Source organism: Sturnus vulgaris, chromosome W, assembly GCF_052056855.1.
Source record: "Sturnus vulgaris isolate bStuVul1 chromosome W, bStuVul1.hap1, whole genome shotgun sequence".
Lineage (NCBI taxonomy): Eukaryota > Metazoa > Chordata > Aves > Passeriformes > Sturnidae > Sturnus > Sturnus vulgaris.
In genome coordinates this window covers 166,123-191,275 of record NC_142282.1, presented here as the reverse complement: position 1 = coordinate 191,275, position 25,153 = coordinate 166,123, and the positions used below count along the sequence as shown (strand labels likewise).

Below are 25,153 nucleotides of genomic sequence, written 5' to 3'. Positions count from 1 at the left end.
CCTTCCCTTCCCTTCCCTTCCCTTCCCTTCCCTTCCCTTCCCTTCCCTTCCCTTCCCTTCCCTTCCCTTCCCTTCCCTTCCCTTCCCTTCCCTTCCCTTCCCTTCCCTTCCCTTCCCTTCCCTTCCCTTCCCTTCCCTTCCCTTCCCTTCCCTTCCCCTCCCTTCCCTTCTTTCCCGCACACGGCACGGGATAGTCGGGCCGGTCCGCGGGCGAGTCTAACCCCCGGACTCATTGCAAGGAAATAGACTTTTGGATATTTATTTGCTTTACAGTTTTGAAATGTACATTCCATTGAATGAGAGCTGTAGGTCATAATTTTTACTATAAAACCATTTCAATAATTAGCTTTAGTTCAGGAGGGGGAAGTAGATAAATGTGAGACATTCAAACACCTCAACTTGAGTAAAGAATGTGCAAATGTAAAGAGACTCAAAAAAATACTTTTTACACTGTAAGAACTGAGGCACCAGCAAGTGAAATACATTCCAATGAAAGTAACTGATTTCTAGTTGTCCATCACTGTGTCCAAAACTGAAATGAATAGCTTGTGCCAGCTCCAGGGGCGGCTTCCAGAGCTGAGATCTATCCTGATCCCTAATCCAATCTGACACTGGCTGGAGTTTATCACCAAAGACACCCCAGCTCAGCCGTGACAGCTCCAATGGGAGCAGCCAGGGCTCGCTCCAGGTCTGGGCACCCCATGTGCCATCGTGTCTGAATTAATGAAATGGAGCACACAAGCGAAATCGCTTTCAATGACAAATATGAAATGTAGATACAGTTTTATACCAACATAGTATTAAGAACTGAAAAGTCTGCAATTCCAGGCATCACTAAAAACTGACACTGCTGGGTTTCCATTCCCAGCACATGGATCCTTCACTGTCATACAGAGTGGTCACACAAGGATCAGTAGCTCTACGGAGAACTCTTGGTCTTTCTGTGCTCCCAGGAACAAACCCAGAAACTTCTGTGATAAGACATAAAAATCTTAACATCCTTATGCCGGGCGGTTAAAAAATACGCTGAGTTTGTTTGGAACAGTTCTGTGCAGTCGCTGTGCTCCAGCTCCTCCCCACAGGCAGTCAGTCCATCAGCCGGTCTCCCCCGTGTGCCCGGAGCCCCTGCCACTTGCGGCCAGCACGGCGTCCAGCGGGGCGCGGCGCTTGCGGATGCTGCGGCCCGAGGAGATGAGGTCGGCGTAGCCGCGCTGATGCGAGAAGGCGTAGGCGGAGCGGCGGGCGGAGACACCGCGGCGGAACGCGCTCTGCCTCCGTTTCCAGTGCTGCTCCTCCTGCAGGTACTTCCGACGGTTCCTCTGGATCTGCAAACACACAGCGGGTCGTGCATTGGGACAACATCAACACAGCTTGAAGTGTTTTCATAACTATGTGCTAGTTCAAGGCAGAGCAGAAGCAGCCAAACCTATCGCCTACACTCTTAACATGTAACCCTGGCACTCTAGTCAAGGCTAAGTTAAACCCAAACTGGGGCCCTCAGCAGCCTCGTGGGGTCTCGGTGGCATCACCAGACATCAGCTAGGCACAGGAGGAAACAGCCCCCACTGAGCCACTACCTCTGGCCAGTCCTGTGGCCACTCCTCTGCCCACAGCACCCAAGCCAGGCTTGTGTCATTCTCCCAAGGGCACCATCACTTGTCTCTAACATTATAAAATCCCAGAATAGTTTGGGTTGGAAGGGACCTTAAAGCCCATCTCGTCCCACCCCCTGCCATGGGCAGGGACACCTTCCACTAGCCCACACCTTAGCACTGGCACCAGCCGCTGTAAACAAACACCTGCCTTATTCACGCAAATAACACAGATTTCACTCACTTTATCGCTCTCCGAAGGCCAGATTGTCATGAATAAGAAGCGCTGTGCCACTACAGGCAGTAAGCAAATAGCAATGGTTAAAATCATGGTAAGCCAAAGGTATGGCTGTCGCAGAGCGTTCGGAGCAGTTCCTGGGAATAAAAAGAGCAGTTAATTTATGACAAAGCTACATGAGACAGGACTGAGAACCACAAACGACCAGGACTGACCTGTGAACTGAAAGACAGAAGGGAAGAGAACATGGATTCCAGCACTGTGAAAGTCAAATGTGATCCCAAAGTAAAGTGCAATACTCCCAAATACTGAAAAAGCGTTAACAAAAGTCCAGTAAGATGTATCCAGGCCAATCTAAAAGCAAACAAAAGTACCCAATGAGTTTATTAATTCCAGATAATGTCAACTACTTTCTGCATCTTGTTACCTTTTTAGTAGAGAAATTTACAACAGTGAGCAGAAAGTGCTCTCAGAGCACCAGAGCTCAGGAAACCAAGCTTACTTGCCTGAAAATTGACAACAAATATCAGAGAGGATGCTGCTGTGACAGCAAAGGACTGATAATCTGCAGGGGCTTCCCCATCTTGTCCCATAGATTTCAGGTAGGCTCCATATGGGATGAAGAAGATGATCAGTGAAGTTAGAGCTCCATGGAGCAAACTTAAAAAGAACTTCTTGTAGTTGAAAAGTAAATCTCTCTGACCCAAAACATAAAGTCTGGGGAACCGAAGGCTCAGTTTGTCGCTCACATCCTTAATAAAGAGGAAAAAGAAAAAGAGAGTTGTGAATTGTTGTTCTCAGCCTAAGCTTTGAAGAGTGAGATAGACACCCAACTATATAGTGTCCCAAAGTGAATGGCAGATCCCTTTCTCTTTCCAACAGCAGGGATTTGCAGACTGGTGTAAAAGGAACACTTTCTTAAAAGCCACAAAACCAAACCCCTCTTGTTTCATGGACATTCAGTGTAACTTAAAGACCTGGTGGTAGACACCTTTGGATTCATCTGTTGTAACAACATGGGGATACCTGGTCGAACAAGCTGACAAGCAGGACCGGGAGACTGGAATACAGCACATTGTACAGCGTGATGAACCAGTCCTCGTAGGCTGTCTACAAAGAGGAGGAATTGCAGGACTTAGAGATTTCATTTTATTACATCCTTCCCCTCCAGTTCCTGAGAAAACTCACATGTGCTCTACTACAGCTTCCCTGTCTCAGTGTTCACCCAAAGGCAGCAGCACCTTGGCTCAAGGCTCTGCTGAAGCTCTTTAGCCTGTGTTAAGCTGTCCCACTCCTGTACAACAGTGATCCTGACTTTAGTCCTCTGGAACCATACCTAACTGCCTGTAACTAACTCACTCAGTATTCATCACATCTTCCTGCAGAAATCACTGGTGACAACTTCACATTCCTGACACTTCCCAGGTTCCTTCGCTGTTCCACAGTGAAAGCAGCATCTGCTTGTTGTTATCCCACATGAGCACACCCTCCTACCTGGGCAGAGAAGCCATTGAAGAACGAGTACCAGATGTGGACCAGTGTGAAAGCGAAGTTTTTGTAGAAGAAGTATCTCAGAAACTTGCACATCCTGATGTAGGACCAGCGCCCGTGGACCAGCAGCAGCCGCTGGAGGTAGCGGAACTGCCCGAAGGAGTAGTCACTCGACATGACAGCCTGCATGCCCTCCTGGCCACTGATCCCAACTCCAATGTGGGCAGCTGGGTGAAGGAGACAAACACCAAACACTGCGTTGGACAAAGGGACAGCAACATGACTGGGGCCACATTTCTACTGTCACCTGGATTCTCTCTCAGTGCTTGTTCTGTCAGAATGCACCTGGGAAATTTGTCCAAAGGAGAACCAAGCGATGAGACAGAGCAAGTAAAGTCCTGAACAAACTGGCCAGGCAGTTTACAAACACCCTTGGGACATAAAACCTATCCTAGATGTTTTTTCTCACTGGGATCTCTTGGGAAGCTGTTGAGAGTAGCAGGTACAATCTGGGATGGCTAATGCCACCAGGCAAGGGGCAGCCAAGCTACTGCTTTGGTCTCTATGTTACACTTCTGTAACACACAGCATGAGAACAGATGGGATTTGAGTCCCTGCTCAGGGAATGTCTACAGAAAAAAATAAAATAGATCAGGAAAAAACACTAACCATTTCCTAAAGTGCTTCCTCAGAAAGGGAAACTGGCACAGAAGCAAAAAGCCCCACGGCAGCAAAGCAGATGGAAGAGTCTTCTGACAGAGAGGGACAGTGGAGAGACTGCAGGAGCAGGCCAGAGGAGATCTGTCCTAGCCAGAGAGCTTGACAGCTGCCTTACTTTTGATCATGTTCACGTCATTGGCCCCGTCCCCAATGGCCAGGGTGATGGCCTTCTTGTACTTCTTCACCAGCTCCACCACCATGGCCTTCTGCTTGGGTGTCACACGGCAGCAGATCACAGCCCTGCACTCGCAGGCCAGATCAACAAAGTTCTTCTGCTGCTGCTCCTTGTAGGCCTCTGCCCTTCTCCTTTTCTCTGTTTGCTTTTTCTTCTCTTCTGCCGTTCTGGGGAGTTTCAGTTTAAGTTTCTTTTTCTTCTTTTTCTTCTCCAGCAGGATTTCATTCTGTGAAAAAAAAACAAAACACTTACTATGTTCCCTTCTGCACCATTTCCAGTCCTACTCCAGGCACTGCTTAACAACACACCTGAGGTCATTATGCTCCCAGCATCCATTTCTGGCATTTTAATGAACTGGTTGTGCAGACAAAGGAACAGAGTCCTCAAGGAGAGACACTGTAGCCCGGTGGTGTCCCAAAATCCCAAATACTCGGGAGAACTGCCTTTGTACATACCAGCCAGGAGCCAGTGATGATTAGAGCCCGATCTCTGCTGTCCTGGAAGAAGGGCTCGTTCATTCTGAGAGAAGAATGTGGACTGGATCCAGCCCTGTTCCTCTGGTTTTCCAGCCTGGTTTGAAGTAGAGTACTGGAAAGACGGAGAAACACTTACAGAAAAGTCAAGCAAAAGCTTTAAGCTAGGTCAGTCTCAGACTGAAAATCCTGAAAACAAACTGCTCTGTGTTTTCACTTGCCTGGTATCTTCTCCATAACAGATGGCCGTTTCCTCTGTTAAGAGTTCACAAGAAAATCCAATATTTTCAGCAGTTTCTACCAAAAAAAAATTAAGAGAGGAAAGTACTTACTGAAAGTTCTGTCACAAGTAATGGTTAGAAGCAGCCAGATGCACCTCAAGCGCTCCTATGTAATTTCTGATTTATGTTTCAGTATGAGAATTCCCTTTCAATGCCACAGTGTAGATGAACAGGAAAAAATCCTCCTGTTTTTAGTTGTTTGGCTGTAAGCAGCCCTACCCTTTTTGTCACCAGTAAGCACCCAGATTTTAATGTCTGCTTTGGAGAGTCTGGAGATAGTTTCTGGAACTCCATCCTGTAGTTTGTCTTCAATAGCTGTTGCACCAAGCAGCTGGAAGGGGTTTGAAATACAGGTGGTTAGTAGCATTGAAACATGTTTCTTTTAATATAAGAATTGAAATACACTAAAAATGTACAGCTCCTTACAATCAAGTTTTTTTCTATTTCCTCATACACTTTGTCCAGAGCTTCATTCCGGTGACTTGTGGCCAAACTGGCCTCCACAAACTTCTTATTCCAGACTTCAAATTCATCCTGGCTTATGTCTCTATAGCCCAGGCAGAGTGTCCTGAGAGTTTCCTTTGCAAAGACCTGATAAAGAATTAAAACCACACAGAAGAAAACTCTTCATTTGCAATCCAAACTTGAGGGTAAGAACACGAGCATTTGACAAGTTTGACAGAACAAGTCCAACTTTCAGAACCAATTGCAGGTTTCCATTTGTCTTAGTAGCTTAGGAAAAGGAAATTATAACACTATTGTCAGAAACAAACAATTTTTGTTTTGAAAAGAGCATACAAAATACAAACATACATCGAGTGCCTCTTCTGTGGCTTCTCTCTTTAGATTCCTGGGGTGCAGCCGCTGGTAAATCACCGTATCAGCTCCTTTGCAATACAGCCTGATATTGCCACTGGACTCTCTTACTGTGGAGGGAAACAGCAGAGATGGCACCCTTATATAAAGGAATAATTTCCGATTGGATTTTCAGCCTACTGCCAAGTACCAAAGTACAGGATGGCGTTTCTTTTTCAGTGGACTCAAACACACCCAGAACTGTCACACAGCTGTCAATTCTTGACCCCAGCTTCCTTTGCACATCCCTCTTCACCCCTGAAATACAAGTGACTTTCTCCACACAGGTGTCAATCAGCTTACCAATGACAGACATCCGCTTCCTGTCACTGTTGAAATCCAGGATGGCCAGGACATCGTAGGTCCTCTCCACCCCCATCTCACTTATGGTGATGGTGTTCTGTGTTCGGGACAGGAAAACGTACCCGAAGTTCCGCGCCGCCGTCACCAGAGCCCCCTCGTCCGGGGAAGCTGCCTGGTAATAGAGCTGACCTGGAGGATTGGAGCCAGGATACAGCTGAGGATACGGCTGGACACTGCTGCAGCACTGCCAGCAGAGCAAAACCTCAATATCCTACTTTCTCAATCCAAGCATATAAACATTTTCAAAAGAAGCTCCAAAAGACAAATCCTTGGCCAGAGGCACCAATACAGTGAGTGGAAACAACCCCAAAAACATTAGGAACAAGAAAGGACCAGGACACTGTTGGTTTTATGGAGATTTCACAAATACGGGAGTAAAGCAATACTAATATTCCATGTTTTAATCGAATCTTCCAACCCGTGAATTCAGTAATTCAATAGCTGATCACCTCTACATTTAGTTTTGTTTAATTCAAAAGGGCAGCCTAACACTCCTCCCTTATGCTGTCAGCATTAGTTGCAGATCTCTCCCTTGTGGATCTGGATTTGAATTATTGTTTTCTGCTACACAAGGAAACCAAACCAACCAAAAAGCCATACTCACCATCAGAAGTGTCAGCCATGACTGTGTGACAAATAGCAAGCAGAAAAAAGAACTTCTGCATTTCTGGCTCTTTTCCAGACTTTATTTGCTCTATCAGATAGTGATCATAGAATAAGAACTTTCCATCTGCATACGCATTCCAGCTGAAATCAACTTGCTGCATAGAAAAGAGGGGAAGAGAGTCTGAGTTACCAGAGATGCCATTGCTTTGTGCCCACCCACATCTCTCGGTGCTCTGCCGAGGGAGCAGGTACAGCGGTGGCTGCATGAACACACCTCTGGGTGCTCACATGGACCCACCACCTCTGGGTGCTCACATGGACCTACCTCTGGGTGGCTCTGCAGCTGCCCCACTGCATCCCGGCAGTCTCCTGCAAAAGCACCCACAGTCAGGGGGACCAGGCACAACAGAGCTTTCACAGCCACCACAAAGTAAAACATAGCTAGAACATGTATTGCCCTAGGACTGAAAGCAAAGAAAAAGGACAAACTGCTGCTCTTACTATAATTTCCTTGTCTGCTTCTTGACTTTGTCCCCAAAGCATTTCTAATGAAAGTAAATTTGTACAAAAAATTGTGCAAATTACCAATTTTCAGTTTTTCTGAAAGCTGAGAAGTTCCCACTAAAGTTCCTTAATTTCCACTTTGTAAGTGGGAAAACCCCAACAATTCAATCCTATGCTTTACCCAATGCCAGGTGTAAATTGTGGAAGTTCAGTCAGAACTTGTGTGTCTATGATCTCCAAAGAGCATTAAAATTCCTCCTCTTCTTTTGCACAGGCTTTGCACAACTTACCGTATCTTTGCCCATTTATGCAACACTTTTTAAAAGTCATGATGTTCTGTGTGAGGGTTCCAGTCTTGTCAGAGAAGATGTACTGGATTTGCCCCAGCTGCTCGTTGAGCGTGGTGGTCCTGGCCTTGGCAGCCGTGTCCTTCTCAGGGTAGTACATCTGCAGGTCCCAGTTGATGAAATAGCTTTGGCCAAAGCGAATCACTTCCACGCTAAATGAAAGAGAAGGAATGTTCTCAGTCCCAGCTGCAGCTCCCATTTCCACACAGTGACAGTTCCTCAGCTACTGCCTACCTCACATAGAGGGAAATGGGCACCATGGTGTTGAGGACAATGATGTATCCCCAGAAGTTGAGGAAGCCCCGGTAGGAGGGGCTCAAGTCCTGCGCATCGTAGAGGTACCAGGAGGAGTTGCCAATCTGCTGCTCCCAGTAGGTGTGTCCGATGGCCAGCCCAGCCGACAGCAGGATAAGGACCACGATGATCTACAGGGCACAGAGACGCCTCACACTTCAGAAACATTTGCTCCACTTAATTCTCGTGTTCCAAACAGAATATGACAGGTATTTGTGAGGAGAAATGCAGCAAACATTTCCCACAAAGACACCTTTCAGATTTCCTCCTACTCCAGCTCAGCAGGCCAGAAAAAAGTCAAAACATATTTGTTACACAGGAAGAAGCTGCCTAACTTTGCATTCACTATTCACTTAAATCTGAATTTTAAACAAAAGAGCGTACCGTATAAACCATGTAGTTCATAAGGGAGTCAATTTTTGTCCTTTTAAATCTTGTTTTTCCACTATTTTTCATTATTTTGGTGTCAGCACCTAAAAATGAAGAGTGAAAAATTAAAAAAGGAAAAGATAGGATATGCAAACACATGTTAGCATTAAAGTTTTACCAAACTGGGACATGAAATGCAGTTGGTGTCTATAGGATGACGGTTCTTTTCCACTCTACAGGTGTGCTTTTAGTGGGGAAATATCACACACCTGCAAATATGACCATTCCATGGCAGAAGTCTGTATTCCTCATCTTACAGCCACGCAACAAAATCTTATCAGCATCCAGGGAATAACTGGAGTTTCTCCAGGATAATGTTCCTGTAAACTTATCCAGTCGGTTATTGGGTTCTTCACATTCAACCAGACCTAGAAAATATGGAGGAGAATGTGTTTAATGTACAAGTTAAATCTAAATGCATTGATTTGTAGCTTTACTTTACTTTTATTGACTTACAAGCTACTTGAGCTATGTTCTAATAGTGTTAGGTGTAGAACTGTACCAACCATCAAAGTCTGCCAGGGCACTTTCTTCCTGAAGGTGTCTGTGTGTCACCTCTAGGGCCATTTTGAATTTTAAGTTAGTCTCACTAAGAAGAAAGGATAAAAAGGTGATTTTATTAAAATCGTGGATGCAGGAGAGAAGTTTAAACACAGTTAAATTAAAGTACCACTACTTCTCTGGGCAACCTATAGTAAAGTAAAAAATAAATCCATGTCCTTCCCCCTTTCTTCCTACGTCACATTCTCCAACACTTTTGATGTGTCTGTAGCACTCCAATGGACAATTTTTAATGATTCTTGAATTGTGTGAATCAGCAGCTGGATACAGTTCTCCAGGTGCGGCTTAACAAGCAGACTTACACACACAATCCTTGCTCTTTTCCTACTCAGCCCAAATTAGCTCCATTACATCCTTAAGTAGAACCTTACCCATCCAGTTCAGCTGTCTCCACATAGCACAGACTGTTTGGTTCTGAGCTGGACAGCAGCAAAATGTCAGCCTATAAAACAAATAAATAGACATCAAATAAAGCCAGGTCAAAGCTCCTACAGAGCTCTCTAGAAACATAAAACAAATGTATCTGAAGCACTTACAGGAACAAAAGTATTTTTCTTCAGACGAATGATATCACCAACTTTAATATCTTTCCATTTAGTGGCTTTGAACCTAATATCAAGATAGTTTAATAATGATTACTCTTTAATCTAGAATATGATGCACTCTATAAATCTTATAATACTGAACTTTCCTTAGAACAAAAATACCTCTTGGTGTGGTGTGGGTTTGCCTTTCAGAAACTGCAATTTACTGCAAAAAGCTTAGCACAGATTTAGTCCCAGAGAATTAACGTTGAATTACTCCTTTAAGCAATTCTCTTCCACCTTCAATTAGGTTTTCAGACAGGCAGTAGAGAATAGAACTGAACCTTTCCTACTATCTATAGCTTCAGATGTGTGGCAAAGCGGGGCAATGATGATCACTCACAGAGCTCAGAGGGGAACACACAAACCTTCCATCCTTGATGACGTCACATGTCCTGTTATTGACCTCATTGTCCATCCTGTAACGAGCCTGAAACCAGAACAAAGAATGTACTCCCTGCTCTGTGGCACAACAGGAGAAACGGGCCACACTGGGTGAGTTTTGCTTTTCATATTAACAGAACATGCTTCTTACAATGTCCTCCACCAGGTCTTTGACTGCAGTTATTCCCAGCACCAAGAGCAAGGGCACCAACGTTGTGTACCATGACAGGGTAGTTATTTGAGGAATCGACTACAAAAGACCAATAAAATCAGTGCAGTACAGGATCATCAAACATTTAAATCAGAGATATTTCATAGTGGCCTGACTAGAGAAAAAAGAACACATCAGAGAGAATTTTAAGTCAGGTTGTAAAAATGAACAAAAGTCTATGGGAAGAGTTTGGCCATTATACTACTTAGGAGTCAGTCCCTTGTTATACTACTTAGGAGTCAGTCCCTTTAACAATTGCACTGACTCATATCGTCTGTTCATGCTTCTGATTTGAGATCAACTCAAGAAACATCTTCCCCTCATGAACTTCATGAGCTCTGCAACGAGTTCATTCTAATTCTGTGCAACTAGCTCATCCCAGAACTCTGCCATAGCTCATCCAGATTTGTTGCAGGTTTCTGTTATGATGCCTTTGGTCTCTACAGCAGTTCAGATAGTGCCCCTCAATTCCCTGGCAGGACAGCACTGAATTGTGTCATAAATATTACAGAGCTCAAATTCCCTTCACAGTGAGTATTCTCCGTCTTGCTTACCTGCAATATGAGAAGAACAAGGAAATAGAAGTTGGCTGCTCTCTTGAATTGTTCAAACAGATTCAGAGGCAAAAAAGTGATGGGGTTGTACTTGTATGTCTTAATTGCATTTCCCTGTGGGAGAAACCCAAACATCAATCACAAAACATAGTTTCTACTTCTAACACAAATGTACAGTTCATATTTTTAAGCTCCTAATTCTCCATCTTACTTTCAACAGTCTCTTGATACCCTGATTTTCCATTCCAAAACCCCAACCCAGTTATTCTTCCCCTGCTCTGCTGGAAACACTGTGGAATTACGAACGGTGGCTTTTATACCACTCACCAGCCATTCCATACATCTTATCGGATTAAGGAATCATTCACCCGACAATTAGCACCTCATTGGCATAAGATAACTTACCGCATATTTGCTTTTCTTGAAGCACAGGAAGATTGTTCTCTTGAAGCTTGGCTGGTCATAGAAGCGCTGATCGTTTGCTTTAACTTGCCAGCTGCAGTCTGGAAGAGACAAAAGGGGTCGAAAAGTGCTATAAACATGAGGGGACAAATCTGCCACTTTCAAGTTTTCTCTCAAATCCATACTTTAAAGTTACTTTCGACTGAAGCAAGACTGGCACCTTCTTTATAGTACATATCCTTTAAAAAAACCTTTCCAAGACATTTCCAGGCTGTTTGGCTTTATTAGCAACTCAAGTGCATTCAGAGGTAGGAAGAAGCCTTGCTTAACATTTGAAATTTCTGTGGAAAACCTGCAGAGTAACATTTATTCATGTCAAATTCCCTTCCCGCTTTTGGTTTGCTTCTCTGATGCCCGTGAAATGCTAAGCACTCCAACCCGGGTATCTTGCTGGAAATGAAGAGGTCAGTTCACCTTTTGAAGGCAATTATTTGATTTAACCACACTGTGCCACGGTTTCCATTCATACCCATAAAAAAGTACAAATCTGAAGTCCTAATTTTATTTCTTCAGCCACTAGTTTTGTTCGATTGTGAGAAAACTGAGGAGCAGGAATTGCATCCATCAGGTAATTTTCTGTGCCCGCTCTTTCACGGGCCACCGCTTTCCCTGCCAGGTCCTTCCTCTCCCATTGCCTGCAGCCCAGCCACGCACTCAGCCCTGCCCACATCCCAGGAATTCATTCATCCCCGGTTTCGAAGCCAGCTCCCCGCAGCTCTGCCTGCCCGGGAAGGATGACGCAGGCAGCATTTTGAAATGCAGCTTTCCTGACTCACCCGCCAAGCATCTCCCCCTGTCCTCAGCCCACAGTGATTGTCCCTAATGGGAGCTCTTCCTGGTTTCATAGATCTTCACCCGTGGATGGGGTGAAACTCCCGGCGGCAGGGGCGTGGGGCCTGCAGGGCTGTGACTAACACTTCAAAACCCAAATCCAAGTGTAAAGACTTTTTTTTTTTTCCACCCACCATAGAGCAAATTCCAGACCGACATATCTGGACTTTTCCTGCGACTACACAACTTTCATTTCTAGCATCTTGGCTACAAGCCCAGAAGATAATAGAGAAATATTTATCTCGAAGAACCATGTTTTGAATTAACAGATTATATGCATGAATTGAGGAAGTTACTAAATTTTGCCAAATGACAGGGCATAAAGAAAATCACAAAGTCTACATAAGAATTTCTTTAACATATTCCAAAAACATTGCAGTGTTGAGAAAACTGATGGAAAACTGGCAAATTAGGTCTGAGGTAAAACCTGCAGGAAGGAAGCTCCTCAAAATTACTTTAAACTGTGGTACTAACACCTAATATTTAGCAAGCTGCTTTGGTAATTCATCAACTTTAAAGGATGTCATAATAAAAAAAAGTCTTAAACTAAACATGTGACAGGTGTTTGTAAAATAAAAACACATAACAGGTGGTTATGAAATGAGAGCTCATCAACTGTTCCCACACAAACAGGAAAAAATCTGTATAAATTACCCAGTCTCTGGTTACATTGAAAATACTCATGTTGCAGCATGAGAAAAGGGAATTTAGGGGAGCTACAGGTGTTTCTTGGGCAGAGGTTCAGAACAGGAACACCAGAAAGGCTCCTCCCACTGCTGTTCCTACACAGGCAGCAGCCACATGCTGTACCTGCTGGCTCCTTTGAACTCCTCCTACTCACCTTTTACCTTTCAGGAACTCATGAGGCTACAAAATGAGCAGTGAAGTGGAAATCTGCTCACACTGACTGAACACAGTGAAGTGTTTATTATGCTGGAGCCCACTTCCAGAGGACTGGGAAAACAAGTACAAGAAGGTCTGTCTGAACAGTTCCCAGAGCACATGTACATCCAGGTCCTGCCTTAATTAGGAGGAGGTCACCATGCAGCTCATTAACTTTACGCAAGGAGCAGTAGCACAGAACTGGGCTGCAGGTTGGAATGAAGCTGAGTTTCATCCTGACATTTGTTAAACTGAACTGCTATCAATTACTCCTCCAGAGTCAGATAAGCCATTCCAAACCTTACCTGAGAAATAAACACAGAATCCAATCGGTCCCTGAGGCTCAGCCTCTGCATCCAGCATCGTATTCTCCCCAAATGAAGTTCGTGATGTTGTTACCTTTTTTCCCAGGATCTCGGCTCTCCTCAGTGTCCCTGCTGGTTTGGTTTGGTCCCAGTTCAGCCCCAGGCTGCCGACTGTCCAACTCGTCCTCTGTTTCATCGTCACTGTACGGCACCACCTCATCGTTGGGCTGGGAATCCTCCTCGAAGGTGGTCTCTGAATCCCTTTCTGAGATCATGCTGCTAGCACCCTGCCAGCATTTTGGACAAGTTAGGAAAAGAGCTCGCATAGCAAGTGCTGGAAACCACATCTAATTTTACTCTGCTGGTGCTGGCCACCAAACCCCACATCTGAAACCAGCACAGGGCATGGGCTTGGTTTTCCAGCACTGCCCAGAGTCAGGGGGCAGTTCTTGTGCCAGCCAGCCCTTCCTTACTGTTCTGCTATACTGCAGCCCCAGCAACACCGTGTGCTCCCAACACAGGACGTAGGAACTGGGGAGAGCACGAACACATCTCCCAGTGGCCATTACATCATGCCCTGAGGAGCCACAGGAGCTGGAGCCCTGCTTGGCTGCAGTGGGACACAGAGCTGGGCACCGAGCTCCAGGTCAGACATCGAGGGTTTGGGTCACACAGCTGAACCTCCATCCCGGCCTGCCCAGCCTCACCCAAACCAGGGTGCTTCCTCTCTCTTCCCATGGGCTGAACATCAGTGTTTGTCACTGCAAAATCCCACATCTTGGTGTCCAAACACCCCTGGACACCATGGGATGCATTTTGGCTCAGAGCTGCATCAGAGGAGGGATGGTCTCCAGCTGAGCTGTGGCCATGCCCATGTTCCCTTCGGCTGGGCCTCCACTCTGGACATCTCCAGCCATCACTGGGTGTGATCCTAATCCTGAACTACACATCAGCTTCCCAGCGTGCCCCTTGACCTGCTTCACCACCATGGCATTGCCTTTCCTAACAAACTCAGCAACCAGCAGGGCTGGCACCAAACCTGCTGACATCCCTCTCAGCTTCTGGTTTTGCAAAGCTTAATCGTGTCCCCTCCCTAATATCTCCTATAAGAGTGAGATAAATATTCCATGAGCACTGACTGTGCTACTCCAGTGGCAGGCTGCTGGCAGGGAGCCCAAGGCAGGCCATGCTCCAGAGCCACAGCACTGCAGGGCCTGCCCAGCACAGACTGACACCCACAAAATACAACAAATCCACCCGGCTGGCTGTACAGGAATCCACATGACTTCTCCCAAGACCCACCCAAGCTGTTGGAAACTTCTCCCTGATGGAATTACCCAGGAGTATGAGAGCTGGTCACTAACACAGGTGTAGAACCTGAGACTTCTGTGACAGATCATGTTTTCCTAAATAACCTTGGAGTTAGAGAATACACCTCAAGCTCTAACTCAGGCTCCTGAATACCTCACTGTGACATTTTTGTTTTATTTCTCCTCTTTTCAGTGCTTTAGTTCTTTCTGTCCTGCTAACACCTCTTGTGGGGACTGCTGGGGAGAACAAGTTCCTCCCACACACAGTCCCTAGAACACAAAATGCCAGCAGATCTTTGACTGGCTCTCACTCTACAACAACTGAAACAAGCTCATATCCTTGGCACACAGAGATTCAGCTGTTAGTCTATTCAACTTTACTGATTAACCGCTTAATGATTAATGAACGAATTAGTCGTGCAAAGGGTTAGATGAGATATCAAAACCAAGCTGCTTTTGTTTTCCATTAGAGATGTGTGGCTACATGGCAATTCCTGCAATGCCTGTGATACTCACTGGGAATGCACTGGGAATGAATGCCAGTGAAGTGATGTGGGGTAAGTTAAATTAACTGTAGTCACTTTCCCTCCTCAGAGAACTAAACTGCCGACTGGGAAACCTCGTTAAGAGAGGAGATCTCATTAAGTGTTGCCCTGCAGGCAGCAGAAGTTCTCTGTGCTGCGGGCACACCATTAGCATGCTGCAGGAGGCAGTGAAATTGTGCCCGGGGCTGGCCGGGAGCCTGCGGAAAAGCTCCCGCAGTTGGGAGAGAGACTAGAGCTGCTGTGGGACCCAGGGCAAAGGAGTCCTCCCGTGACAGGCTGACAAATTGGTTTAGAGTTAAGTTTCTTGACACCTAGTCCGGAATAAAAGGGCTGCCTGGGAGGGCAGAGCCGTGTCAGAAGTTCAGAGGATGTGAAAGGGGAGATGGGAGGAACCAGGAACCGACAGCATGGAGCAGCAGAGATGCCAACTAATCCTGAGGCAGTAGGTAAGAGAGTGCACACCCAGCAGAAACTAAAGGGAAACAAACATGGCAAGAAGAAAGGAGGTCAGTACTGATTTTTCATGTGGTCACTATTCTGAGGACTGTGGAAACAGTTCTTGGAGGGCCTGAGATGGAACAATACTTGTTAAATACTGCTTGATAAAATACTCAGAGAACACTTTTAAAAGATGGTTCTGGGCTGCATGGCCCTCATTTTCTAGTTCCTGACTTAACAACAGGGGCTTTCACACTGTTTCAGATGAGTTTCAGATCAGAAAACCTTACATTAACCCTTTCAGCCTAAAGGAAGTGTCAGCTCACACTGCCTGGGCAGCTGGGGAGCAATGCCCAGCTCCCAGTTCTGCCTTCTAGCTTGGAAAATCCTGCTGATCCAACAGTAGTATGGACACATGGGGACATAAAGAGATCAAAATAGTATTAAACATAGGTTTAAGTACACCTGATCCAGTTTATTTACTAAAAGGGCAAATTCCAGTGCTTCAGTCACTCAGGTTTTGTGTCTGGTTCTGCCTCAGGGCAAGCACCAGATAATTCAGAATAAATTAAACCTTGTAAAAATTCCACTTACTGCATTTGTTTCAAGGCAGTAAACAACAACCCAGTCTTACTCTAAATTCTTCTCTGGAGAGTCACTGCACATACAGTGCTGCATGAACCTCCAGTGACTTCTTGCAAATCAGATCATCACTCAAAGTGCCCTGAAAGTTAAAGAATCCACCTAGAACAAGGGAGATGTATAGAAAAAGGATTAAAAGGCCACTAAAGCTGTTATTTTGTGTTTATTATGGGTATAAAGACCTACAATGTGAAGCACAAGACTCACCATTCCACACCTGCTGGCCACCACAGCCTGTGCACAGCCCACACCCTGCGTGTTCCTGTCCTTGGCACCACATTCTGCACTACCTCATACGTTCTGGCAGCTTAACAGCTGCTCAAACCTGGCCATGCACTGCTCTTTCAGAACACACTATTTTAAGCAAGAATCATAAAGCAAACTCAAATAGTACAAAAAGTAACTCAGAGAGACCCTTCTGAACTGCTTCAGGTCTCTGGAGTCCAAACAGGACAAAAAAGCTACAGCAAGATATTTTGCTGATTTAACTTGGCATTTAAAAAGTACTTTAATGCAAAGCCTGATCCTCATACAGGTAAGATTTATCTCTTTACGAGGTGTTACTGGAGCATCTGGCATTGCAAAACAAAACCTGCTTACAGAAGGCTGAATACAAACTCCCAAAACTGCAGCAGAAAGCTGTGTCTGACATCAACCTCTGGGACGAGGCTCCCACAGGAATATGCTGGCAGATGTATGATCACTCCAATTACATTTTCCCCAAGAGCCAGCAGCAATTATTCTGCCATCTTCAGCTGTCCCACGTTGCTCACCTCACTAGTAATGGGGAGTCAGAGCCAAAATGGGAACACGGACAAAGACAGCCAGGCAGGGAACAGCAACGGAGAGGACACTCACAGGGCTGCAACCCCAGCACCCAAAGGAGAAATCAGAGCCCATAGAGCACTTGGATGGCTCCACCAGAGGAGACACCTGTATTCAAGGGGCTCAAATCCATATCCCAGCTTATACCCTGAGAGGTTTCAGAATGATCTTCCATCCATGGGCACAGGATTAAGGGACAGCTCTAACAGCATGTGAGACCTGAAAATTGGAATTGCAAAGACAGCCCAGGAAACATTCTCGGGACGTGATCCACCCTCCAGCCTGATAATAACCCAACTGGTACCAGTTAATGCTCCCACAGTTATTTTTACCACCCCCTCCAAAGCCAAGCCAAGGCTTCCAAGAGCAGGATATTGTGTTTCTGCTCTCCCCTCAGGGATCCCAGCCAAAGGCTTTCACACAGTGTCAGCCTTCATTAAAAATGTATTCAGCAACTCATCTCCCTGGAACCAGAGCTGCTACAGGGAAATTGGCAAATCATAAACTGCATTTGCTTCCAATAGACGAGATATCCATCCACCCAGATGAGATATCACTGATTACTCAGAGCAGATATGGACTGTTACTGGTAACAAGTGCTTGGGCAGGCAGATAGAAGGGTCTGCTGAACAACTAAAACCTTCCAGGTAATCTTTATGACATTTTGAGAGGAAAAGAAAACAGCAGCTGAAATAGCATGAATCAGCACAAATGGGCCAAGGAAATAACCTTCACTCCAGACACTACTGAACTCCAGGTAGATTGCCATGTAAATTACATGCTTAAAGCTGATCAATTTATACCTATTTCACACACAATACTCCAGTTACTTCCCTGAATGACTACTTTACACCCCAAAATTATATCTGGAAGGGGATGATTTCCTGTAGCCATTTGTTCTGAAACACACTGGCTGTCACATGCACCCTAAGAAGGGAGAGCCCAGCTCCTGGGATGCCTTGGAGAAAGCTGAGCTCAGGAGTTCAGCTATGTACTTTGAGCCAGCTGAGGCTCGAGAGTGTAAGGTACTGAAACCCAACTCCTGGCCCTACACAGCTTCCCTGCACTGTGGTCCTGGAAACAGCTCCCACTGGAGCCTGCCAACACCTGCCCAACACGAGGTGACTCAGAATCACCCCAAAAGGTTCAAATCAGAGTGATTCCAGTATGGCTGCAGATAAAATGCTCGGGGGGAAGCCATGCACCCACACAACCCAGGACAGCACATGTCATACCCGAGACACAACGTGTCACACCCGAGATCTCCACACAACAGAGCCATCAAGGACTCCAGCTCTCCCTGGTATGTGAGAAACCCCTGGGGATCCTGTTCTGCTAGTGACAGGTCCCAGAGGAGTCAGCCTGGCTGCACCATCCATCGACTGCTGCCTCCACACAGCCCCTCATTTTACACACACCATTTTTAAATACAAAGTGTATCTGATTCACAGTAGTACTTTAACACAGGCACCTACTACTGCTCTGGAGGCTGTACAAACTCTGAGGATTAAAGACTAATTCCAGCTCCAAGAGACTTTTTAATTGCTATTGTGCACAGCCAACCTTGCAACACCCACAGATCTTTCCTTTGCAAGGAACCAACCCCAGTGCCTCCTCCAATGCCACAAGAACCCCGATTATCTGCACCATCAGGAGGCAAACACCACAGTAAAACTGTACCATCTGGCACCACCAAGCTGCTTGTGCCAAACCTGGCTGCAGGGAGGTGACAGTTCCTCCCCTGAACACACTGCAGACCTATTCAAGCAAGCTGAGACACCAAGACCCTGAAAACCTCTAGAGAGAGGAGAGAGGAACAATTCTGCGCTGCTGACAAACATTCAAGTCCCATCTTGGGGAAAAAAATAAAAATAGAAAGCAGGGGCTATTGCATACTCTCCAGTGTAGCTACTTATTAAAACTTGTATGACAATAAGTATGAAGGACATTCCAATATAATGAATTTATCCTGATGAGCCAACAGGATTTGACCCAATGAAGAGATTAACTAGACACAAAGAATTTAACTGAAAATCACTCCAAGAAAGAGACCCACAGCTTACAGGCCAGCTGCCTGAGGTTACACAAAAATGGTTGAAGATGGGCCATTGCAGAAACAAAATCATCATTTTCCCCATTATCTGCCCTAGGATTTCTCATTAACAGATCTGCAGAGTTCCATCATTTAAAGTCCAAGGCAAGGCAAACTATCTTTGCAGAAGATAAGAGGCTTGGTAACCTTTGCTCAAGCTGCAGTCTCCAGTGCATTCTGAAGGGGTTTCAACCTGCCCTTTACAGGGTGTTACCTTGGTCTCGAGGTTCACATTATACAACAGCCCATACTGAGGTTAACAGAGGAAAAAAGAATTATTTTTGTGCATGCTTAAACTGCATTGCTTGGAGTAGAAGATTTTTGGAACTTTGTCGATTTTTCCTGGCAATCATTGTCACCATCAAAACTAGCAGGTATTTTTAACTGGACTAAATAAAGGTTAATTCCTGCTATCAAGATGGGAGATTCTATTAATCCATCTTTTCTGGCAACATCTACAATGGACACTGAAGCCATTTTCCTAAACTGACCTTTACCCAATGGAGTGTGTGACTGAAGCCCAGACTGCATCACAGATGTTGGCACCAGCCACTCACAGAGAATCCCACGTTCAGCTTCAGATCAGGCTCCATCTGCAATGAAACAATGTAGAAAATGGTTTATTGCCAGATTCCTCCTTTTGTGCATGCAATAACAAAAAAATATTCTTTAGAAAAATCGTGATATTAATTTGCCTTGCAAAATTTCTTAAGAAAAAGAGAAATTTCTGCTTAGTTCTCCAGACTTTTCCATGCTGCTCCTCTCCCTCCTCTCAGGAATAGAGTCACTTTGGCAAATGGCTCTTTCCTTGATTTGTCTCCTGTTTTCCCCTACAGTGCTTCTTCTCACCCCCTTTTTTCTTTTAATGTGTTGTTCTACATCTCCTTGTGCATCACTGTACAGCATTTTGTACCCAAGGGCACCCATGAACTTGCTGAAATTGCCCATTGTGAGGAAAAATCATGCTATGAAAAGCCAGTGTCCACCAAGGAGACAGAGGAGTCCTGCAACTTCATTCAAATAAAGGGAGAGAGTCCTCTGGGGTACACCCCTGTGGAGTTTCTCCTGAACTCTCCCGAGTTTTATCCTGAACTCCTGAGTGCGTGTTGTCCTCGTCCTTTCCCCACCAGCTGAGGTGCAGCCTTTCCAAACTTCCTACCCCATAGCTCCCCTTGAACCTGGCATTTCACCTCGAAGTTGAGAAGCTCAGGCTGTCTGGTTTCTGCAATGGGCTTTGTATGAAGCCATTTGTCCTATTACCCTAAGGTTCAGGAGTCAAACTGGGCTCTGGGACAGACTTGTGGCTTGAGGTTGGTAGAGACATTTCAAAGACATTAACACTCTCACCTTGTTTGTAAAGACATAAGTGCACGTCTTTCCTATCACCATCAATTGTCAAATTGTCAAATGAAAAACATATTTCCAGTTGATATCAGAACACTGGGGAAAACATAGCACACGTTCCAGAAGGATCCTGTAAGCTGGCCAGAAAGCAGAGCTGTCACAGAGCTCAGCACCGAGCAGGACTCACAGATTCAGTCTCGAGTGAGAATCATGCCCTTCACCACGACAAGCACAGAAACAGAGAGGTTAAGTGACTTGCCCAAGGCCATTGGGTAAGTCACTGACAGAGCCAGGCTTGGGTTTCAGAAGCTCCTGGCCAGCGTCCTGCATTCAATTACAGCTGCACAAAGCATCTCATTTAACAGAGGCCTGACAAAGCCCAAGGCCAGGAAGAACATCAAAACCTCTCAGATCTGAAACACCACCAATCCCCTTTCCACATTTAAGAGCAGGCAGCGCTTCATGCTCTCAGCCCTCAAACAACAGCCACACAACAAGAGAGCAGAGAAATAAATTGCAGCTCATTTTCAAATAGCTTCAGTGCAAGTGGCTTTTAGAATTCACCATCCCAAGCTTCAAAGCAAAGGTCCAGAACAGTCACACGCCATCTTATATGGCAGAATTAAGTGAGAGCAGTTTAGAAGTTACTGAAAATAATCTCTGCAATAGCTACAAGTTAACACAGAGACAGAGGCCTGGGACAGGCACGAAAGCAACCAGACTCTAAGGTGATCACCACCAATGGAGAAGCTGACAAGGAAAACTTCAAAAATGGCCGGATACTTACTCGACTTCTAAACCAGGCTTTGAGGAGAAAGACTAATCAAACCCACAACCAAACAGGGACCTGAGCAAGCCTGATCCAGCAGAGACACTTACAGGGGGTTAATCCAGGGACTCCAGCAGCAGCCACACAGGTGGGGACTGCACAAGGCCACCCCAAAATCCCAGCGGCCCCGGCTCTCCACAGAGACCAAACACCCCTCACTGTTATTCATTACCAGCACCGCTCCCTGCCACAGCTCCCGGTGCTTTTGGCTCTTCGGTTTCAATCCGCTCCTGCTGACACCCGAGCCAGCGGTGAAATGCTCCATTAACTGCTCCATTTAGCACAGCTCCATCCCGACTCCAAGGAAGGGATGCTATTTAAGCTATAGGCACGAAGCACGAGGTAAGGACCAAAACACCGATTTATTTTAATTTTTTTCCCAAGCAAGTCCTGACCTCACAAGCAACTTGTCCAGTATTTTCTGTTTCAGAATTACTACTCCTTAATGCAGAAACCTATTGCTGCTCTGATGGCTGTATAAACACTGACTAATGAGTAATCACACCGCAGCCCTGAAGGCTGTTTTCATCATTTATAGGTATAGGGGGGAAAGCCAGGAGCAGGGCAACCAGCCCAGGGCCACGGGCTCGAGTCAGTGCCCGGGGGGCTCGGGGAGACCGCAGACAGCCGAGCTGCGCTGGCTGCCCGTGCCTTACCTCACCTCCCAGCAAACTCCTGCGCTTTCTTGAGACTTCCAGACTGGAGAGACTGTGCTAAGGTCGACGATCAGCGGCCGCACATCCCGCGGGGCGAGCGAGGGGGACGCTGATTCCCGCGGGGTTCGCGTCCGCGCTGCCCCGCCGGGCTTGAAAGCCTCCAAAACAACGTTCCGAGCAGGTGATGTTCTGGGAAGGAAAGAGAAGAGAAGGGAAGGCGTTCCAGGTACGCCCGGGGTCAGCTCCGGCCCCTCCTGTTCGGCGGGGCGGGCCGGGGGTCGGGGCAGGGCTGTGTCCCGGCCCGCCCCGAGCGAGGCACCTGCGGAAGTGGCGCTGGACGTCCTGGGGGTGATGGAGGTACCGCGCCCCCTGCCCTGCAGCCCCGAACCCCGCGGCCCCTCTCCAGCAGCCCCTGGCCCACAGGAGCCCCCCGGCCCCGGCCCCACCTGTGCCCGCGGGTCCCCGCTCAGCTCAGCGCCTCCTGAGCCCCGCCGGCCCCGCGCCCGCCCCGGCTCCCTGGGAGCCGCCGCCAGACCGGCCGGACGGGTTCCCCCGGTTCTCCGGGCGGGGAGCAGGGGAGGGGCCCCGGTCTGACACAGCGCGGCCGCTCCCACCGCCGCCTCCTCCCGCTCGGCCTCAGCGGGACCCTCCGGCCGCTGCTGGCACCCCGGGAGGTGCTGCCCCGCGGGGCCGGGGGGTCCTGGCACCCCGGGAGATACCGAGGGGCGTCTCCAGGCTGCTCCGGAGGTCCCTGCTCCAGCGCCGGCTGGATGGATGGGAAGGATGCGGTGAAGCTCTGGTGATAGCTGGGACCTCCCTCCTGGCGTTGCTCTAAATGACAGGATTGCTTTGTCGCTCATTATTCACTGGACTGTACAGCATTACAGAGGGCTTTGGAAGGGCTACAGGATTTTAACCTTTTGGCCTTTTAAAATCTCAGAATGGACTCCTGGTTCCCAAATCCTTTTGAAGAAGGACTGGAGAGTTGGGGGATGCACAGGAGTGATATTGTTAACCCATGGTTTTGCTCATTAATAAGCAGATAAATTAATTAACAGATAAGGTGGTCATATTTAGAGATGACAGTAGTGCTGTTCTGCCATATGCACATTTGTTCACAAATAATGCAATTTAGGGCAAGTGGAACGCAGATACGGTTACTGATCTGATTAAATATAAAAAACTGGAAAATTCTGTCTCTTAAAGTGATGATGGGCCGCTGCTCTGTACTAAAAGTGATCTTTGTTTTGGACTGGCAGGTATTGGAGAGATCACTTGGTTTCTTTTTCAGCAGCAACAATACTCAATTTTCCTGTGCCAGAAAAGTCTTGTTCAGACAGACTTGGTTTCCTAAACCAAAAATGTGATGCTGAGTTCCAGAGCTGTGTCTTTCAGCACTTTTCTGTTTTACTGCCTGCCTCAGATTCCTCACACCAAAATAAAACCAAAGTTTAATTCCTGGCCAGGGCTGAACATTTGGCTTCGACTTCAGAATTCACAAGGTCGCTGCATGCAAAGCCTGGTTTGTGGGACACTCTGTGAGGAAGGAGTTTACTGGAGATAAAAGGGCCCCTTAACAGTGACTAATGGCCCAGCCCAAATATTAGTTTTACACTTAGGTAGTACAGATCCATGTCTGAGGGAAACAGCAGCTGTTCCCTGTGCTGGGGCCATGAGGATGAGCATCCACCACTGCCCCTGCTCAGTTCCAGCACGTATTTCCAATTCTGCTTCGGGACCTTTCTCCTCCATCCTCTCCTTTATTCCTCAGTCTCATCTTTCACTCCTTCACCCCAAAACAGCAACATGCCCTAGTCGAAAATGCACTCCTTTCTGTCCCACTGCTCCTTCTCTCCTTCCCAACCTCTGTTCCTGTTTGTCTCATTTTGTCAGGGTTTGGGACACAACTGTGTAGAAATGCTCATACATATCAGTAATTCTGTACTTAAGTAGTTCTGAACATACCTATTTATTCACGTTCACGTTTATTCACATTTGACTCGTTTCCTGATATGCAGTAACCAGGGCATAAGGCAGATTGTCTTTCTAAGCAATCCTCTCCCTGTTCATCTCTCCATTGTTTATCAGTTAATCCAAACGGGGGGGAAAGAGTTTAGTTCTCTATACTTTCAGCTAATCTGGAATCAAAAGTAAATTAGATGGTAATATAATTTTAAAATAATTAGATGGAAATAATTTTGAAAATTATTAATTTGAGCAAAGGGCAGATGCTACAACTTACATAGTTTGTAGTCAGAAAATAAATGGTGGCAATTGTGAAAGAATTGTGCCTTTCTATGTTAAAATGTGGAGGGTTTCTTCTTTTTCCTTTTTTTCCTCCCCCATTTAAATTAAAAGCTTCCAGATGAACTTGATAGGTTAGAGGTCTTCCTAGGATAAAGCCCACTGTTTCAGTGTCAAGAAAGCTGAGCCCAGATCTTTTGGAAGTCTCAATTTCCTAACATCGATATCTAAAAGAGAAGGAAACAACAAATCAATAGCAGCCACAGCTGCAGAGATAACCCTTGGCAGAGGGATGGATACCTGTGCCTTCGTGCCTCCTCACACAGCCATGTGATTTCAGGTGGAATACTGGTCACCAAACCTCTAGAAGGGGTGGGTTCATGTTGTGCCAGAACTTTAGAAGTTCTTCTAAGAACACATCAGCAGGAGACTCTGTGTTTGTGGACAGGTTTCTCCAGGGAGCTTTTCTCTGCTCGGGTATTTTCCTGCTTCACATTCTGCACTGAGAGAGCTCAGCTTTAAATCAGGCTCCATTCCAACTGAATTGTTAATTACCATAGTTGGGGTTGGTGCAGCCCAGCAGAGAATTTCACGAAGACAGTGGAAAAAAAAAGCAGTGACTGCTAAACTGCATTTGGAGCATGCCTCGTTATTCCCTGGGTAGTTACTCCCTGGATAGATAAGGGATCCTCTTGTTCTTACAGACACACAGAAATCCTAACGCAGATTTCACAGCAAGGACATGGACAGGTGGAGACTTTTCCTACTCCAGCTATTCAAAAAATGTTTCCTGTGCATTCCTCTTTTTGGCTGTTTCTATCAAATCCATGGATTTTATACAAGTCCATGTTTCTGTAAAACCCCTCCACCAAGCATGGCAGGGACATTTCCCATGTGGAGAACAGCTCTTTTCCCCAGGCTGTGAAATCGGGGGCTGACATTTCTGAGGAACACAGAATGGGGCCCTTGACTCCATCTGAATGCAGATGAGTTTTCCTGAGGAGCTCTGGTGTTACTCCTTGCTTCTGCCAACAGATGGGGAAGCACACCGCTGAATTGCGGCGTGAGCTCTGCAGAACATGGACT

The 25,153-nt window shown here is 46.3% G+C and overlaps 1 protein-coding gene across 2 annotated transcripts; it reads right to left on the bottom strand.

Moving 5' to 3' along the window:
* Positions 1 to 243: 243 nt before the first annotated feature.
* On the bottom strand, positions 244 to 21,981 carry LOC148219993 (phospholipid-transporting ATPase IC-like). Of its 2 annotated transcripts, none has more exons than XM_088155584.1 (29): positions 21,824 to 21,981; positions 19,486 to 19,587; positions 13,237 to 13,429; positions 11,068 to 11,165; positions 10,663 to 10,776; positions 10,049 to 10,147; positions 9,882 to 9,943; positions 9,466 to 9,538; positions 9,301 to 9,371; positions 8,875 to 8,957; positions 8,578 to 8,736; positions 8,324 to 8,412; positions 7,880 to 8,070; positions 7,589 to 7,797; positions 7,120 to 7,163; positions 6,793 to 6,949; positions 6,129 to 6,317; positions 5,784 to 5,896; positions 5,397 to 5,561; positions 5,190 to 5,301; positions 4,911 to 4,986; positions 4,672 to 4,804; positions 4,157 to 4,442; positions 3,325 to 3,548; positions 2,857 to 2,940; positions 2,337 to 2,582; positions 2,046 to 2,184; positions 1,837 to 1,967; positions 244 to 1,325 (listed from the first exon to the last, which is right to left on the bottom strand). In XM_088155584.1, the coding sequence occupies exons 3-29, from the start codon at positions 13,415 to 13,417 to the stop codon at positions 1,095 to 1,097; spliced, it is 3,759 nt and encodes a 1,252-aa protein (XP_088011710.1). In that variant the 5' UTR covers positions 13,418 to 13,429; positions 19,486 to 19,587; positions 21,824 to 21,981; the 3' UTR covers positions 244 to 1,094. The 2 variants fall into 2 exon arrangements, with proteins under 2 accessions (XP_088011710.1, XP_088011711.1); XM_088155585.1 differs by having other exon boundaries at positions 21,829 to 21,971.
* Positions 21,982 to 25,153: the final 3,172 nt, after the last annotated feature.